The 17,404-nt window shown below is 54.8% G+C and overlaps 1 protein-coding gene across 7 annotated transcripts in view; it reads left to right on the plus strand.

The window, feature by feature from the left end:
* SAMD14 (sterile alpha motif domain containing 14) overlaps window positions 1–17,404 on the plus strand; it is a 19,182-nt gene continuing 1,778 nt past the window's right edge. Inside the window, exons 1-11 of one of the 7 annotated variants that reach the window (XM_055256070.2) lie at window positions 618–763; window positions 4,945–5,214; window positions 5,334–5,388; window positions 12,170–12,336; window positions 12,802–13,090; window positions 14,402–14,489; window positions 14,588–14,662; window positions 14,769–14,928; window positions 16,056–16,139; window positions 16,190–16,309; window positions 16,417–16,572. In XM_055256070.2, the coding sequence (XP_055112045.2) occupies window positions 5,346–5,388; window positions 12,170–12,336; window positions 12,802–13,090; window positions 14,402–14,489; window positions 14,588–14,662; window positions 14,769–14,928; window positions 16,056–16,139; window positions 16,190–16,309; window positions 16,417–16,572 (1,182 nt within the window). In that variant the 5' untranslated portion in view covers window positions 618–763; window positions 4,945–5,214; window positions 5,334–5,345. Of the gene's footprint in view, window positions 764–4,944; window positions 5,215–5,333; window positions 5,389–12,169; window positions 12,337–12,801; window positions 13,091–14,401; window positions 14,490–14,587; window positions 14,663–14,768; window positions 14,929–16,055; window positions 16,140–16,189; window positions 16,310–16,416; window positions 16,573–17,404 lie in introns of those variants that run through there. The other 6 variants (XM_055256071.2, XM_055256073.2, XM_055256075.2 and 3 more) reach the window with 6 other exon arrangements.

Genomic DNA, 17,404 nt, shown 5'->3' on the forward strand with positions numbered 1-17,404 from the left:
GCAGACGTTTGTTGAATGAATGAACGAATCGGGAGCCCTGACAGACCCGGCAGAGGAGGCGGAAGCCCCGTGGGTCCCGTGGCGGGGCCGCCCCGGAGCCTCTCCCACCCGCGCAGACTCCGGTGCGCCGCGTCTCCCGCGGGCAGAGAAGTAGCTGCAACTCCGCTCCCCGGGCCCGGCCGCCTCCTCCCCGCCGCCCTCCCCCGCCCCCGCCCCCTCGCTCCCTCCCGCTCTTTGTCTCCTGGGCGCCCGGCTTCCCCGCCACGCGCCCCCCACGACGCCCCTTCCCCGGGGACCCCTGCGGACCCCTGCCGACGCGACGCGGCGCGAATCGGCCCTGCCAGGCGGGGGCCCCGCGTCCGGCCAGGCCTGGCGGGCGGCGGGGGCGGGGAGGGAGGTGGCGCTCGCTCTTCGCTCTTCTCTCTCTCTCTCTGTCACACACACACACACACACGCACGCACACGCACACACACACGGAGCATCCTCCCGTCAGGTCTCCTGGTCCAGCCCCGCCCGCGCCTCCTGCTTCCAGCGAACCTGCTCCCTCTCCCCACATCCCCCGCCCTCCATCTCCCCCGGCTCCGGGACCCTTCCCGCCGACCTCACCCCCACCCCTGGGATGGAGCGGCTCGAGCCCGCCCGGAGCCCCCCGCGGCCGGGGTAACGGTCCCCCCAACCGTCTCCTGCCCGGCCCCCGCCTCAAGCACCATGGGCCCGAGGGGTTCCCGGGGCGCCAGACGCTGAAGATGACCGATGCCGGAGGTGAGGGGCCGGGCGCCCTGGGGTGGACCGGGAACCGGGGCTGGGGCCACTCGGGCCCGCGGTGGGACCCTGAGTAGGGTTGGGCAGGGCCAAGCGACAAGGGCCTTTCTTCCCCTACCTATCCCTAGGGGGACCGCACGGGGCTGGGGTGCCGGGCTGTCAGGGGAGGGGGCGGAGATAGGATTTATGGTCCTAATCCCCTCCCTCCCGCCCGACGCCCGGAGAAATTAATAAAAAGCTGGTGTGGGGGGAAGGGGAGAGGATTTAACTCTTTCTTGCCCAGCGGGGAGTTGTGCTGATGGATTGGAGATAAACTAGCCACCGGGCTCTGACTGGGGAGAAGGGCTCTGAGAGTGGAGTAGGTGCCCTGTCCCCAACCTCACCCCATCTCCAACAGTGCTTTGAGGGGGTGCCCGACTCCTGAGGACTACCCCAAGCCTGGGGCCAGTGGACGGCCGGCGATATGGGAAGGGGGGACCACCTCTCTGGCTCCACAACTGCCTCCCCGACCGCTAGTCTCCTTTCCCATCCACCTCTTCCCGGCCTCTCCCAGTTGCACTTCTCTCTGTCGCTTTCTCCTTTTCAGGGGCCCTTTCCTCTCGCCTGCCCGAAGGGCTTCTCCCTTCTCTCCCACCCTCGGGCGTCACTTAGAGCGGCGGAAGCCCTCGTCCCCAGTGCGGCTTCCCCTGGCCCCACTCTCGGTGTGATCTCTTTCTTCTCAGCAGCCCTGTGGACTCTCCGCCAGTCTGTGTGTCTGTCTCTGCTTCTTCCTACTCCTCACTTCCTTCCGCTCCCGCTCCCGCTCCCTCCCCAGGAATTGTGCGCCCTTTCTTTCTTTCTTTCTCCTTCCCCTGGCTCCCAAGAGGCTGTGAGCTCACCTGCCTCCCTTTCTCCCAGAGAAGGGTCAAAGGTCATTGGTGCTCCTTCTCCGGGATTGGAAGCCTTGGGGGGGAGGGTGTCCAGAGGAACCGGTTCAATCCCACCCTTGTGCAGTTACCTGGCTGAATGTGCGTGTGTGTGTGTGTGTGTGTGTGTGTGTGTGTGTGTGTGTGTGTGTGTGCAGGGTGTGTGTGGGAGTGAGTGGGGGCGGAGTTTGGTGTCTAATTTTTCTAGGCTCAGTTTTGGAAGGAGAGGGTTGGGTGGGAGGGGTCTGGTGACCCCCTGGAGACAATGTAGGCAGGGTCCCCATACACACCCCAGAAAGTTAGCTGTTGAAGGGAAGAAAAGAGACCAGTTTGTGCTGAATCAGGATGGACCGAGAATGGCTTTGAGCAGGAAACCCCAATCCAGCCCAGAGGGTGCCTGGAAGAGGAGGACTCCAGCCAGCAGAGGATCTCCACCCTGGAATGGGCTCTTGAATAAAGAACACAGGATCTTCAATCTCAGAGGCAGAGAGGAGACAACACCACTGCCCTCAGAGAGCCTCCATTCTGATGGGAGAGGCAGTTCCTGTCTTCAGAGTCCCTAGTCTGACGGGAGAATACGTGGACCCTTTCTTCTCTGAGCTCCCATCTGATTGGTGGGGGGGAGATGAGACCTATTTAAGGAATCAGTGAAGTATGAGAATTCCCCATTTCCCAGTAGTTGGAGAAGGGTGGATTTAGAAATTACGCAGACAAATGAGAGGAGGGAGGGCTACCTAGGACAGCTTCCTGCAGGAGGTGGCAGCTGGGTCCTAGCCAGATAAGGCTTTGTGGTTGAATGAGGAAATGTGGTTAATTCTTAGGGTCAGCCTCCCTTCCCATCTGGCCTGTCAGGACAGGAAGAAATGTTCTAGATCTTTGCTAGTAGCCCCCCCGAGTTCGAGAATGGCGGGAGGGTTCTTGGAGGGTCTACTTCCCTGATGACCCCTTCCCACACCTCATTTTCTGCTTTCAGCCCCAGGCATTTATGGAATCTGGAGGTGGTTTTGTTTTTTTGGGTTTTGTTTTTGAGATGGAGTTTTGCTCTTGTTGCCCAGGCTGGAGTGCAATGGCACGATCTCGGCTCACTGCAACCTCTGCCTCCCAGCTTCAAGTGATTCTCCTGTCTCAGTCTCTCGAGTAGCTGGGATTACAGGAATGTGACACCGCACCCGGCTAATTTTGTATTTTTAGTAGAGACAGTTTTTTCCATGTTGGTCAGGCTGGTCTCAAACTCCCGACCTCAGGTTATCTGCCCGCCTCAGCCTCCCAAAGTGCTGGGATTACAGGCGTGAGGCACTGAGCCCAGCCTGGAGGTGGTTTTGATGCTTCTCCCAGTCCTAGTCAGTGTGGAGCAGCTTCCCTCCCTCTATGCTTATCTCTTCCTCCACCCCTAAACTGAAGATCATCACCTAGGATAGTGCAGAGGGGCAGCAGCCCTGGCTTAAGGCTGAGTTCTGCCTCTTTTATTATTATTATTTTTTTGCTTTTATTTATTTACTTGTTTACTTTTTTTTTTTTTTTGAGATGGAGTTTCCCTCTCGTCACCCAGGCTGGAGTGCAATGGCACGATGTCGGCTCACTGCAACCTCCACCTCTCAGGTTCAAGTGATTCTCCTGCCTCAGCCTCCTGAGTAGCTGGGATTACAGGTGTGCACCGCCACACCCAACTAATTTTTGTGTTTTTAGTAGAGACGGGGTTTCACCATGTTGGCCAGGTTGGTCTCAAACTCCTGACCTCAGGTGATCTGCCCTCCTCAGCCTCCCAAAGTGCTGGGATTACAGGCGTGAGCTATCACGCCTAGCTACTTACTTATTTTTGAGATGAGGGTCTCACTGTGTTGCCCAGGCTGGTCTAGAATTCCTGGGCTCAAGTGATCCTCCCACCTCAGCCTCCTGAGTAGCTAGGATTATAAGCATGCACCAACTTTACCTGGCTTTAGTTCTTCCTCTCATCTCCTGTTTCTCAGTTTTCACATCTGTAAAGTGGGGATATGTATCTGTAAAGTGGGGATATGAAAATTCCCGGGCCAGGTACGGTGGCTCACGCCTGTAATCCCAACACTTTGGGAGGCCGAGGTGGGCGGATCACGAGGTCAGAAGATCGAGACCATCCTGGCTAACACGGTGAAACCCTGTCTCTACTAAAAATACAAAAAAATTAGCCAGGCGTGGTGGTGGGCGACTGTAGTCCCAGCTACTCGGGAGGCTGAGGCAGGAGAATGGCGTGAACCCGGGAGGCAGAGCTTGCAGTGAGCCGAGATCACGCCACTGCACTCCAGCCTGGGCGACAGCAAGACTCCGTCTCAAAAAAAAAAAAAAAAAAAAAAAAAAATTCCCAAGGCTGGCCACAGTAAAGGTAGATGATGTCTATGTAATAATGGAAGAGAAGAGTTGGAAAAGACCCCAGCAGGCATGTGGCCTAGCCTTCCTACATCTGACACATGTATGATCTAGCTCAGTGCCTTGCCATTCTCCTGGGGACCTGAGTGTTAGAAGTAATTGGAGGTCATGTCTCAGCCATGCAGCATCCCCTTGCCTTAAACCATCAGTGGCCCCTGGGCTTCCTCTCTCTCCCCCCAGCCAGTATCCCCTGGCCAGTGGGCTCTCTAGGGCTACTGGAATCCTACGTCTGCTTGAAAGCCTATTCAAATGGTTTCAGCTACATATATCCTTCCCTATCTGCCCTTCCTTCTTGCTTCCCACCAAAAAACCTTGAACCAAAACAAAAAAAACCCTACCCATTCACACTTCTTCCCAGAACATAGTTGCATCATAGAGGTTGGCTGTCCATTGTGTGCTGTGTGTACTCCTCATACCCTCCTACATCTATGAGTCTGTCAAGAACTGTGAGAACTGTGTCTGGAACAGTGGCCCTGCTAATGGTGCCAGCTTCCTGAACAGCTCTTGTTCAGAAAGGCAGGTGGTGAGGGCACCAGTGATGGGGGTGTAGGGAAGGGGGAGGCAGGACTGGAAAAGAGATGGAGAATTGATGGATGCAAAGATAGGTGGATGGACAGATGGCAGCAGATGTTGGGTGCATGGGAGCAGATGTTGGATGGATGGATGGGTAGATAGATGGGTGAGTGAATGGATGATGAGTAGGTAAGTAGATAGGTGGATGAGTGCATAGGTGGGTAGATGGATGGGAGAACCTGGGTCCTGGTCCTGATTTTGCCATTAACTTGCTATGTGATCTTGGGCCAGTGACTCCCCCTTGTGTTTCTTCATTTGTAACATAAGAGGATTGGATTTAATAATCTCCATAACTTCTCCCAGATTTGATTGGACAGTTGATGATTGAAAGCTTTTAGGGGATGCTAATGATGTGAAGGTCCAAGACAGTGAAGGGGAGAAGTTCAGTGACCCACGTGAAAGCACACAGCAAATCAGTGGACCAGGATACCAGGACCACAGGGCCCAGCCTGTGTCTGTGCCTTGGATTTGCATCTGCCCCCACCCTCCTACTATACCTCCTGCCCTGGCGCCCACGATCTGGGTTATGATTCCAATGGCTTCTCTTCCAGGGGCCAGAAGAAGGGTTCTAAGGTAAGGGGAGGGGCCAACAGGCCTGGAGCAGGTAGCCTTCCACATCTCTCCTGCCTCGGTCAGCCTGAATCTCTTACCCAGGCTCTCTTTTTCTTTCTCTCCCCTCTTGTCCTCCCCAGCTCTCTTAAGTCATGGCTTCTTCAAAGCTCCAAGAACCCGTGGATGAGGTTTTTGGTAAGTTCTGTGTGGCTCTATCTCTAGTCAATAGACACAGCCATAGAGTACTTCCTTCCTGGGCCACCAGGCATTGAAGGGGATAGGGTGCTTCCTGATGGCTTCAGAGTGTGTGTGTGTGTCTGTGTGTGTGTGTGTGTGTGTGTGTGTGTGTATTGTGGCCTGACCCTTTGTCACCACTATCTTAGTGGACACACCAGTTATAACAATAAGGGTCCCCATTTATTAAGTGCTTATCTTATGCCAGATACTAGGTTAAGTACCCCCATCTCACATGCACTGTTTTAGTTAACCCTTACGATAATGCTTAGAAGTAAGCCCAGTTTACAGATCAGGAGTGTAGGGTACAGAGGGCTGAAGTGACTTGCTTTCAAGATCACATTGTAAGTTAGTGGCAGGGCTGGGACCAGAACCCCAAACTGCCAGCATTCCTGCTCTTAGTGACTATCCTATACACCTGTAAACTCCAGCCCAGATGACAAACGTTACCTCCAAGTCACATAAACAAGTGCGAGGGACCTCACCCTGCTTGGATGTGTGCTGAAATCAAATGCATAACACACACAGCCTCAATACCCCCAGGCTGGCCCCCTCATGCTGGCCTGCACGCCCATGTCCTCAGTACACACTGGGGTGCATGCACACACCACGGTACCATCATTTACCCCCTGCAATCTTCTCTTGTGTGGACTGGAGAAAGAGACCACCCCAGCTAGGCAGAGTTCCCAGCATGCACTGGGGTGGAAAGCGGGTTTCCCAGCGGGATTCTGGTGGAGGAGTCAGGAGGAGTCCTGAGCAAAGGAACGTGGAGGAATGAAGGAGAGGGGGAGAGAGGCCTGCTCCTCGAGGGGCTCCTATGCCAGAGGGTCCCCAGCTTCTCCTCATCTCTCCCTTCTTCCCTGTCTGCCCTGGCCATGCCAGGAACTGCTGCTTCCCATCCCAGTCTCCTCCAGATCCCCTAGCCTTGAACTGCCTCAGGCCTGACAGAAATGAGCTCTCCCTCCCCTGGGCTTTTCTGCCCCTACTCCCCCACCTCCCTACCCTCTACTCCCCACCTCCCTACCCTCTACTCCCCACCTCCCTACCCTCTACTCCCCACCTCCCTACCCTCTACTCCCCACCTCCCTACCCTCTACTCCCCACCTCCCTACCCTCTACTCCCCACCTCCCTACCCTCTACTCCCCACCTCCCTACCCTCTACTCCCCTCCTCCCTACCCTCTACTCCCCACCTCCCTACCCTCTACTCCCCACCTCCCTACCCTCTACTCCCCCACCTCCCTACCCTCTACTCCCCACACAACCCCTGCCTGCTTTCCTCACTGCTGGGGTAGCTGGGTCCTCACCGCTTCCTGATGTGAAAGGCCATTAAATATTTATGAATTCCCACTGCCCAGGGCTGGGAGGAGGAGGAAGAGGGAGAGAGATGGGGGAGGAGGATAGGGAAGGAGGGCAGGAGCAGAGAAGAGGGAAGAGATAGAAGCTGAAGGGAGAGGCTCATAGAGCAGAGGACCCAGGACAGGCTGGCCCACCTTGCCTCAAAACCACCAAGCCCCTTAGGAGTCCCCTTGCTCCCCAGCCCCTCCAAGGTAAGATGGCCATGGTGCTGATATGGCCCAGAGTCAGGAGCAAGGGACCCCTCTCCCTCTTTTGAGTTGGCTGGGCACCAGCTAGGTGCCAGAAGGGTAGAGGATGCCAGAACCCTGGCCTGGGGGCCACTCTCCTTAACTCCCTCTGTCCCCTTGGCCAAAGGTGTCCTCCTGTCCTCCATGAGCCTCAGTTTTCCCATCCATACAATGAGAGGTTGGACTCAAAATTCCTTCCCATCTCTGCTTCAGAGAGGGTGTAGCATGCTTAATGCATACCAACAGAGCTAGATCGTCTATCTGTAACCCTGGCCGGCTCCTCACCAGCTTTACGCCCTCGGGCAAATTAAGGCTGCCCTGGGAATTCCTGGAGTCCCTTCCTTATAGGGCTGTGGGGAGGCTCAAATGAGCTAGTAATTGTAAAGCACTTAGAACAGTGCCTAGCACAGTAAGAGCTCAATAAGGATTAGCTCGTATTTTTCTGTGGTTCAGCCTTCAATCCTTGCTGCTGCTTCCAGGCAGTGCCTGGAGATTCTGTGTCAGGGGGCTGGGAACAGAGGGCTCCCTCCCCCAGCTCAGCCCCAGGGGCTGGAAACACCAGCAGGTTGCCCCCTGGACAACTGCAATCTCCTCTCGGTGTCCGCCTTCCCTTTTCAACCAGACCCTTCCTTCCCCTCGCAGGCTGTGCTGGCCCCCTCGCTGCTCCGCAGATGCTCCAAGCCCAAGACTGCACCATTCTCTCTCCTTAGAAAGCTCTTTTTGTTCCTTCTGCAACCTCGGCTCTTTATGGTTAACCAGACCTTAGCCTGGCTGCCATACTTAAAGTAGTAGCCTCCCAGTCTCCCCCTGTCTTTTCATCCATTCGACAAATATTTATAGAGCTCCTAATATGCATCAGGCTCTGTCCTTGGCTCTGGGGAGACAGCAACGAACAAGCCAGACAAAATCACTGTCCTCATGGAGCTCAAATTTTCGTGCAGGGGCAAGCAGGGGGACAGATGATCAAAGCACACATAAATAAACAAGGAACATACTAGATGGTGGGGAGTGCTGGGCAGAGGATTGAAATGTGGGCGTGATGGGATGTGGGCATGGGCGTGGAGGTGACCTTCATCAGCACCTGTGTGTGTCTGGAGGCCATCTCTGCCAAAGCATGCACTAGTCCATGGAAGTGTGACTTTGCTTCAACACTTCCTGAGCACCTGCTCTTTGTCAGGTGCCACACCAGGCTCTCACGATACACAGTGGACAGGGAAGGGTTTCACCCTCTGCAGGTTGCAGGCCAGCATGAGGAGACAGTCATTGGCGACCATATCCCGACCGTATCGTGACCATATGGTAGTGTGGTGCGGCTGTCAGACGGTGCTGTGTCAGAGTTGATTAGCCAGACAAAGAAAGGCTGGAGAGAGATGGAGCACAGGGATGGAGGTGGGAAGCAAGGTAGAGGCAGGTACACATATAGCTATCAGTGTAAGCAATTCAGTTGATCCCACAGACGCCATCACCAGCGAGCGTCTGTTGAGCTCGTACTAAGTCACGGCATTATGGTGAAATACTGTATATGGATTATTTTATTTGATGCTTACAACCACCCTATAAGGAAGATAGTGCTAGTATAATCCCATTTTACACATGAGAAAGCTGACACCTGAAAGGAAGTAACTTGCCCAGAGTCACCCAGCCAGCAAATGATAGAACTGGTTTCAGCCTGGCCATCTGGCTCTAGGGCCAGTGCTCTTAGCCACAGTCATGTAAGAGGAGGAATCTGTGGGGAACACAGAAAGGGTGGGCTGGGCCCCTCAGGCCTTGAATAGAGGAGAGCTGAATAGCATGGACTTTATATTGTTAGCTTTGGGACCCCTTCTGCGAGAGTTTCAAAAGCAGGAGAGTATGGGACATGGTCAGAAATGTGCTTCAGGCTGGGCGCAGTGGCCCACACCAGTAATCCCAGCACTTTGGGAGGCCAAAGCAGGCAGATCACTTGAGGCCAGGAGTTCAAGACCAGCCTGGCCAACGTGGCGAAACCCCATCTCTACTAAAAATACAAAAGTTAGCCAGGGGTGGTGGCACATACCTGTAGTCCCAGCTACTTGGGAGGCTGAGCCAGGAGACTCGCTTGAGCCTGGGAGGTGGAGGTTGCAGTGGGCTAAGATCTTGCCACTGCACTCTAGCCTGGGTGGCAGAGAGAGATTCTGTCTCCACAAGAAAAAAAAAAAAAAAAAAGAAGGGTGCTTCAGAAAGTTTCTTCTAGTCACATGGAAGGTACGAGGAGGAGCCAGACCGGAGGCAGGGAGCCAAGGAGGGATAGTTGCATGTTTTGGGGTGGCAGGGGGTGGGAGGCGGGGGAAGCTCCTCTCCACTCAGGTGAAGGCCTGAGCTAAGGCAGTTCGGTCCAGAGGGAGAGGAGAGCCCAGGTTCCGTGGGTGTGAGGAGGCCAATCAACAGAACATTTTTCTTTCATTAAAAGGGTGTGCTAAGCACCTACTGTGTGCCAGGCACTGTTCTCTACCTGTGGTAGAGCAGTGAACAAAGCAGAAAGCTGTCCTCATGGAGCTGACATTCTAATGGGTGGAGAGAGACAATAAATGATATAAGCAAAATATATAGCATGCCAGAGAATGAAAAATGATATAGGAAAAAAACAGGTGTGGAGTTTTGGAGTAGGGGGGCTATTATAAATTGGGTGGTCAGGGAAGGCCTCAGTGAGAGAAAGCATTTAAGCAAAGACTTGAAGGAAGTGAGGGAGAGAACCATGCAGAAATCTGTGGAAAGAGCCTTGCAGAAAAAGGGCAGTGGAGGTGCAAAGGCCCTGCAATGCAGGCTGGCTTGTGTGAGGATGAGCCAGGCGGCCAGGATGGCTGGAGTGGAGGGACAGGAGTAGTGCTCAGAGAGGCAAGGGAGCATAGGCTGACTCTGGAAGGCCACTGGGAGAACTTTGGCTCTTAATCTGCATGAGACGGAAGTCACTGGAGGGTTCTGAGCAGGGGAGTGATATAAACTGACATGTTTGATCGGGATCACTCTGGCTGCTGTGTTGAAAATAGACTGTAGATGGGAAAGGGAGGCAGAAGGAAGACCAGCTAGGAGCCTGTTTGTAATAATCCAGGCTAAAAGATGATGGCAGTTTAGACCCTCTGGTCTAAGAGACTGTGAGTTCTCCCTCTCACTTCCCTCCCTTTCCTCCCATCCTCTCCCCTCTTTTTCTTTCCTCTCCTCTCCTCTCCCTTCCTCTGCTTTCCTCCCTTTCTCTCCATATGTACGCATGTGTAGGAGTATGTGTATACATTTGCATACACAAACAATAATTTATTAAGGAAAATCTCAGATTCAAAATTAGAGATTACAGCAAAGTGCACTCTATCATGCACTCAAGAACTCATTACCCAGCCTCAACAATGACCTAGTCATAGCCAGTCTAGTTTCATATCTATCCCATCCACGTCCTCCCCCTATTGCCCTGGATTATGTGGAACCTAGTCCAAAACATCATACCCCTTCACCATAAATATTTCAGTATGTCTAGCTATTTTTTGAAAGTAGAGCTAACAGGAATTGTGGATGAATCAGTTTGTAGGATGGTAGGGAAAGCAGTGAAGGGGTTCAGCTGAGCAACTAGAAGGATGGAGCTACGGTTCACCAAGACTGGGAGGAGCAGCTCTGGCGTGGGAGAGATCAGGAGATTGCAGCACATGTAGGCTGAAGACCCCTGGTGGACATCAAAGTGGAGGTGTCAACTAGACAGTTGGACATATGAATTACCAACTGGGTCTGGGGCTGAGAGAGAAGGGTAGCTTAGGGCTGTCTGACTTGGGCGACTTGGGTGGACAAGGGGGCTTTTCACTGAGTCAAGGAAGAGAGTAGAAGCTGGTTTGAGGTTACATGATCGGTTCATTTTGATGAGTTGAGCTTGAGACACCTTGGGGTCTTTGACGTGGTAACTTCCTTGGCAGGTGCCTGAGTGCCCACACTCAGAATTCAGGGGAGGGGGTCAAGGCTAGAAATAGAAATAGGTGGTAGTTAAGCCAGGAGAGCAACTGGGGTGGCTTAGGGGTTGTCTACAGAAGGAAACAGGAGCAGACAAGGCAGGGTGGGCATGAGTGACAGAATAGGGCCCCTGAGATCATGCTAGGTGGAGTGGGGAGGAAGTCTTGACCCATCTTGAAGCCTGGGAAGACTCTTTCTGTTAGGAGACCCCAGTGCCAATCTCAGGACTGGTACAGCATGAGGGCTTCATTCCGAGGTGCAGCACATGACAAGTGGAGCTATGAGCAATAAGGACTTTAATGCTGGACCCATTGGGTCTGCCCACTCTTCCTCCATGTCCTCGTGCAAGACCTAGCACTGGGCCACAGACCCAGGACAGAAGAGGTTTCGGGGACTATGGGGCTTTCCTTCCTGCCACTGCCAGTGGATTCTGGGGGTGTCCCTTTGCTTCACTCCAACTGCAAGCCCTCTAGATGCTCAGCAGTGTTATCTCTTAGTGAGACCCTGTGCGTGGCACAGCAAGCCAGTGTCCCCAGTAGGGCCAGTCTCTAGAGCCAGACTAGCCAGGCTCAAATCCTGTACCATTGCTAGCCGGTGGCTTTGGTCAAGTGACTTAACCTCTCTGAGTTTCAGTTTGCTCAGCTGTAAAGTATGCATAGTAACTGTCCTAACCCCACCGGCTTGTTTTGAGTGAGAGATGATGTGTGTACATTGTCTGGTGTGTAGTAAGTGTTTCTTAAATGGTGGCCATTATTGCCATCATCTCTCCAGCCTCATCCCTCAACCCTTCTCTCCACAAAGCTACCCTCCAACTGTCCCTGGAGGTACCACCCTTGTTTCCCTACTTCCTAGCATTGCATATACCTGTTTTGCCCACCTCATCTCTTACAAACTCCTACCCAGACCTTAAAACCCAGCTTTGGTGTTTCCTCCTCTGATGCATCCAAACAGGGCTGCCCTTCCTCCGTGTCTACATGAGGGTTCATCACACGGTGCTGTATTTTAGTGCTGGCATTTCTGCTTCCCCAGCACACCCGCCCACTCCCACCTGAGACGGGGAGACACCCTGTTTTTCATCTGTCTGTACTCCCAGCACTCAAGAACACGGGTTGAATGCCTGGGCTGTGGGTGCAGGTGGCCCCTGAGGTGGGCCTCTGGGTTTGCCGTCACCTCTCATGTGTCTGGTCTCTGCTCCCTTCCCCCGGTTCGCAGACCTGGACTTGGCTGTGCCAGAGACGGCCAGACTGGACAGCAGTTTACACAAGGCCCGGGCCCAACTGTTGGCCAAGGGCAGGAGGCACCGGCCGTCCCGCTCCAGGCTTCGGGACAGTGCCAGCTCCGCGGAGGATGGTGAAGGCTCCGATGGGCCCGGAGGCAAGGTTGGGGCAAGTTAGGAAAACACAAATACACCCTCCCACCCCTCCCTCTCCTCCCACCCCTGGATAATCTCTCCAAAGTGCTCTTCCAGGGAAACCACATCCCCAGACTTCTGACCTAGTAATGCTACCAAGTGTTAGCTGCAGTTCACTTCTGGCTCATTTAATCCTGTGTAAAGAAGATATTATTAGCCCCATCTTACAGCTGAGGAAACTGAGGCCCTGAGCGGTCCAGTAGCAAAGTCACAGTAAGTGAAGGAGGGGGAATTCAGCCCCAGCCTGTGTGACTCAAAGCTCCTGTTTCCCACCTCTCACTCTGCAGCCACCCCGCTGCCCAAGGCATGAGGAAACCCTCCCTCTAGGCCCCGGAAGGACCCTCAGGGCCCGCAGTTTACAGGGTGAAAGTCTCCCAGCTCCTCCGGGAAGGGAGGAGGAGGGTTCTCGGTGAGCGACTGCCCCCTCATCCAGGTGACCGACGGCTGCGGGAGCCCCCTGCACCGGCTACGCTCGCCTTTGCACTCAGGCCCGGGGTCCCCGGCCGGGGGCTCTTTCTGCCTGGATCCGCCGGTGTTGCGGCGCAGCCTGGACGAGGACGAACCGCCGCCCTCGCCGCTCATACGCTACCGGCCCCTGCACAACGCTGCGTCGCACGAGGGCCTGGCCGCCGCCTCCTCCTCTCCGCCGCGCTCCGCGCCCTCCTCCGACAGCTCCCCCAGCTTCGTGCGCCGCCACCCGCGCGCAGAGCCGCACAGCGAAGGTGAGAGGCGGCCAGCGCCGCACCTCCTGCTGGTCGCTCCCGGGCGCAGCAGCCCTCTCGGTCCCGGCGCGCACCGCAGCGGCGGAAGGGGCAGCTGGGCGAGGTGGCTGGGGGAGGTGGAGAGTAAACACCGCGGCTCACCCATTCTTTACCGAGCGCCTACTAAGTGCCATATCCTGTGGGCTCTGGGACACCCAGGTGAGCAAACACATGCAGTCTTTATCATCATAGTAGTTTAGTGGAGAAACAATCAAATCAGTCCTGGCTGGCGGCTCACGCCTGTAATCCCAACACCTTGGGAGGCTGAGATGGGAGGATCGCTTGAGCCCAGGAGTTCGAGACTAGCCTGGGCAACATAGCGAGACCGTCTCCAGAAAAAATTAAAAAGTTAGCCCCGCGTGGTATGCACCTGTAGAACCAGCTACTTGGGAGGCTGAGGCACGAGGATAGCTTGAACCCGGGAGTTTTGAGCTGCAGTGAGCTATGATCACTCCTTGCCTCAAAAACAAAACAAAACAAAACCAATCAAATCATCCCTTAACTAAACGTCTAGTTACAAACTATAACAAGTGCTATTTGGGAAATGTGTGCGGCAGCATGGCGGGAGAGCACACACCAGGATGCTTGGCCTGGCTAGGAACATCCTGGAAATGACATTTGAGCCAAGATTGGAAGGTTGGTTAGATGTTGGCCAGGATAGGCCGAGTGCGGTGGCTCACGCTTGTAATCCCAGCACTTTGGGAGGCCGAGGCGGGTGGATCACCTGAGGTCAGGAGTTCGAGACCAGCCTGGACAACATGATGAAACCCTGTCTGAACTAAAAATACAAAAAATTAGCCGGGCGTGGTGGCGGGCGCCTGTAATCCCAGCTACTCAGGAGGCTGAGGCAGGAGAATTGCTTGAACCCGGGAGGCGGAGGTTGCAGTGAGCCAAGATCACACCATTGCACTCCAGCCTGGGCAACAAGAGCAAAACGCCATCTCAAAAAAGAAAAAAAAGAAGTTGGCCAGGATAAAATTGAGTAAATGGTAGTGCATCCTATCTTTTTGGAACGTTTTATAGTTTGTAAAAGGCTGTCATAAGCATCCCATTAGGTCTCATGAAGTAGGTAGATGTTATTATCCCCATATTTAAAATGGAGGAAGGCCAGAGAGGTAGAGTGGCTTGTCCTAGGACACCCAGCTAATGAAGGCCACCAGAGCCAGGATGCCTGATTCTAAGTCAAGAGAATTTCTACCACCCCACACTGGCAGCTGAAGGAGGCAGGCAGGGCAGCAAACAGGCAATTTCCTTCCTTCTCTACCTGGAAAGATGACAGCCGCGACGCCAGTCCTCCTGAGCCCGCCAGCCCCACCATCGGCCTGGATAAGAAGACTCGCCGAAAGTTCCTGGACCTGGGGTGAGTGGAGGCGGGGCTAGATCGCAGGGCTTGGAGCTGCTGGGGTAAGGGGTAGCACAGTGGGCAGCCCTGCCCCACTTCCTGCTGCCTCCCCACAGGGTCACCCTGCGCCGAGCATCCACGGGCAAGAGCCGGAAGGAGAAAGGCAGCAACCGCCTGTCCATGGGCAGCAGGTGAGAGGTGCCCATGGCGGCCCACCCACAGCTCCCGCCCCTGGCTCCCCATGTGCCCTGGTCCTCCCCTCTGTACCCACACCCATGCTGGACACTCTCTCTGCAGGGAGTCAGTGGAGGGGTCCGGCAGGTCAGGGGGCTCCCCGTTCCTGCCTTTTTCCTGGTTCACAGACAGCGGCAAGGGCTCAGCATCCTCTGGTAGCACCACCTCCCCAGCCTGCTCCCCTAAACACGAGGGCTTCAGCCCTAAGAAGTCAGCTTCCCAGGTAAGTCCATGCCTTTCTTGTCCCCAGACTGGCCCCCAGTCTCAGGTGGCATGAAGGCATACTTCACCCTGGCTCAGGCTGGGATTCAGACATTCCTGGAATCAATTTGTCCATCCATGGAGCCATGCAGTGATCTGTTACTTCATGCATTCTCTGAATTCATTCGTTCACTCATCCACTCCTTCATATTCTGAGTAGTTCATTCCTTGATTCATTCACTGCTTCATGCATTCAACAAATCACTAAACACTGATTCCCTACTGTTCAACCAGCTGGAGACTTCCTTCATTCCTGCTAACTCTTCTGCCTGGTTAAGTTCTAACCCCACTCCTGTGTGAGGAGCTGGGCCACCTGCTTGGTAGGGTGAGGCCTGGGGGATATAGAGACAAACAGGACCCCAACCTAGTGGTCTGAAAACTTACAAACCTATGTGATGTGAGCCGAGTAACAGAAGCAATGATGAGTGGGCATCTGCTTATGTTCAGAGTGCCCTCTACAGTTTACAAAGCCCAAGACGTGTTTCTGCTTTACTCTCACAAAGGCTCAGTGAAGTAGGGAGGGAAGGCCTGCTCATCTCCATTGTACAGATGAGCAAAGGAAGGCCCAGAGAGAAGGGGCTTGCCCAGACTGGCACAGATATAGATGCCAAGCTCTACGACCCCCAGCCCAGTACTTGTTCTACGGTTCTGTTTCTTACGTGCAGCTTGGGCAGAGGAGAAAATCAGAAGCTGGGAATTCTGGGAAGAAAGAATCCCTTCGGACCTGGAACTTCCTTCTTTCCTCCTTCTCTTTCTTCTTTCCCTTATGCTGGTCACTGGGACACCACGATGAACAAGATACAACCCAGGCCCTCCTAGAGCTCACAGGCCAGTGAGGATAAAGACCTCCAATCAGGCACTTACTAGCTGGGGTACTAGAGGCCAGGCGGGAGGCACATAGCAGAGACGCCTGACCCAGCCTGGGGGAATCCTGGTGGTCTGCCTGTAGGAAGTGACACCTTGCCTGAGACCGCCTCCATTCCTACTAACCTGGCTTGGTTCTAGCCCCATGTCCTCCAGATGACTGCCTACTCTCCCGAAGGCTTCAGGTCCTGATGCCTGACATGAGTTATCATGTCCTGTGTGCAGGCCCAGCTCCTGGCTCATGCACAGGAGGCACTGAGCAACTCCTGGTGCCTAGTCCAGGACTTCGGCTCCACCCAGATAGGGATGGTGGGTTGGGGGTGAACTCTCCTCACTGGCATGCACCTTTTTCTGCCTAGGAATCCACTCTGAGTGATGACTCCACGCCCCCCAGCAGCAGCCCCAAGATCCCCAGTGGGCCCCGGCAGGAGGCCAAATGTTCTTACCCCTACCACACGCTGTCTCAGTCTTCAGACGAGGTGAGCAAGGCTGGCCCAGGGTGCCCACGGAGTCCTGACCTCTGACTCTGCAAGGTGCTCAGGTCACAGGCCAAGCCTCCCCCTCACTCTCCTTGGTCTCTGCCCAGTTCCTGGATGAACCCCTCCCCGCTGTCCACCATTGGACCAGCCAGCAGGTGGGCCAGTGGCTGCAGAGCCTCAACCTGGAACAGTATGCTGCCGAGTTTGCTGCACGGCAGGTAGACGGGCCGCAGCTGCTGCAGCTGGATGGAAGCAAACTAAAGGTGGGTCAGAGCGGAAGGGCCATGACCCAGCCCAGTTACTTGAGGTGACTTTCAAGGATTGGAAGTCCCTCGTCCTGACCTTTGACCCTCAGCCCAGCCTCCTGGGCTGACCTTTTCACTCCATCTGTGGCCACTACCCTGACCTCTGACCTCTAGGCAAGGTCCTTGGTCTAATCTTTTGAGTTGTAGCATGAATCCCTAGTTTGACTTGAAACTCTAGTCCATGACTTCAGTGTGACCTTCAAGCTCCAGCCCTGGTCTCCAGGCTGACCTTGCCCTCTAGGATGACCCTTGATGCATATGAGTGTCCTGGGATCATGGGTAGCCACATCTCCCCCTGGTCAGCTTGGTCTGATTCTATCTCAGAGGCTAGTGGTAATGGTGGGCAGGGGGAGACTGTAGGGAGGGGGTGGGTGGCCTCTGACCTATAAGCTGGGAGGTTCCTGGCCTGTCTCCTGCTCTCTGCTGAGTTGCTTGGGGGCAAGGATGGTGAAAAGAGCCCCCAGGAAGTCTCTGGAAGTGAGGAGGGTCCTTGGGCACTAACTGTGTGACCTTGGGCAAGTGACTCCCCATCCCTGGGCCTCAGGAGGTTGGGCAGGGCCAGGCCAAGGCTGAAATACTGAGTGGAGGAATGGTGGGGGAGGAGGAGGAAACGCCTAATACCCCCAACCCTCATCTTTCCCAACCACACTCATTCCAAATTCTTGCTCTGGGGGTTCTGATCCATGGGCAGGTCACGGTGTGGGAGGCGGAGGCTCCACTCCAGGGAGGATTCAGAGCTCCACAGAGTACACCTGGGGCAAAAGGAGCCTGGGCATGGGGGGCCAGGACG

The sequence above is a fragment of the Symphalangus syndactylus genome, chromosome 20 (assembly GCF_028878055.3).
Source record: "Symphalangus syndactylus isolate Jambi chromosome 20, NHGRI_mSymSyn1-v2.1_pri, whole genome shotgun sequence".
Taxonomy (NCBI): Eukaryota; Metazoa; Chordata; class Mammalia; order Primates; family Hylobatidae; genus Symphalangus; species Symphalangus syndactylus.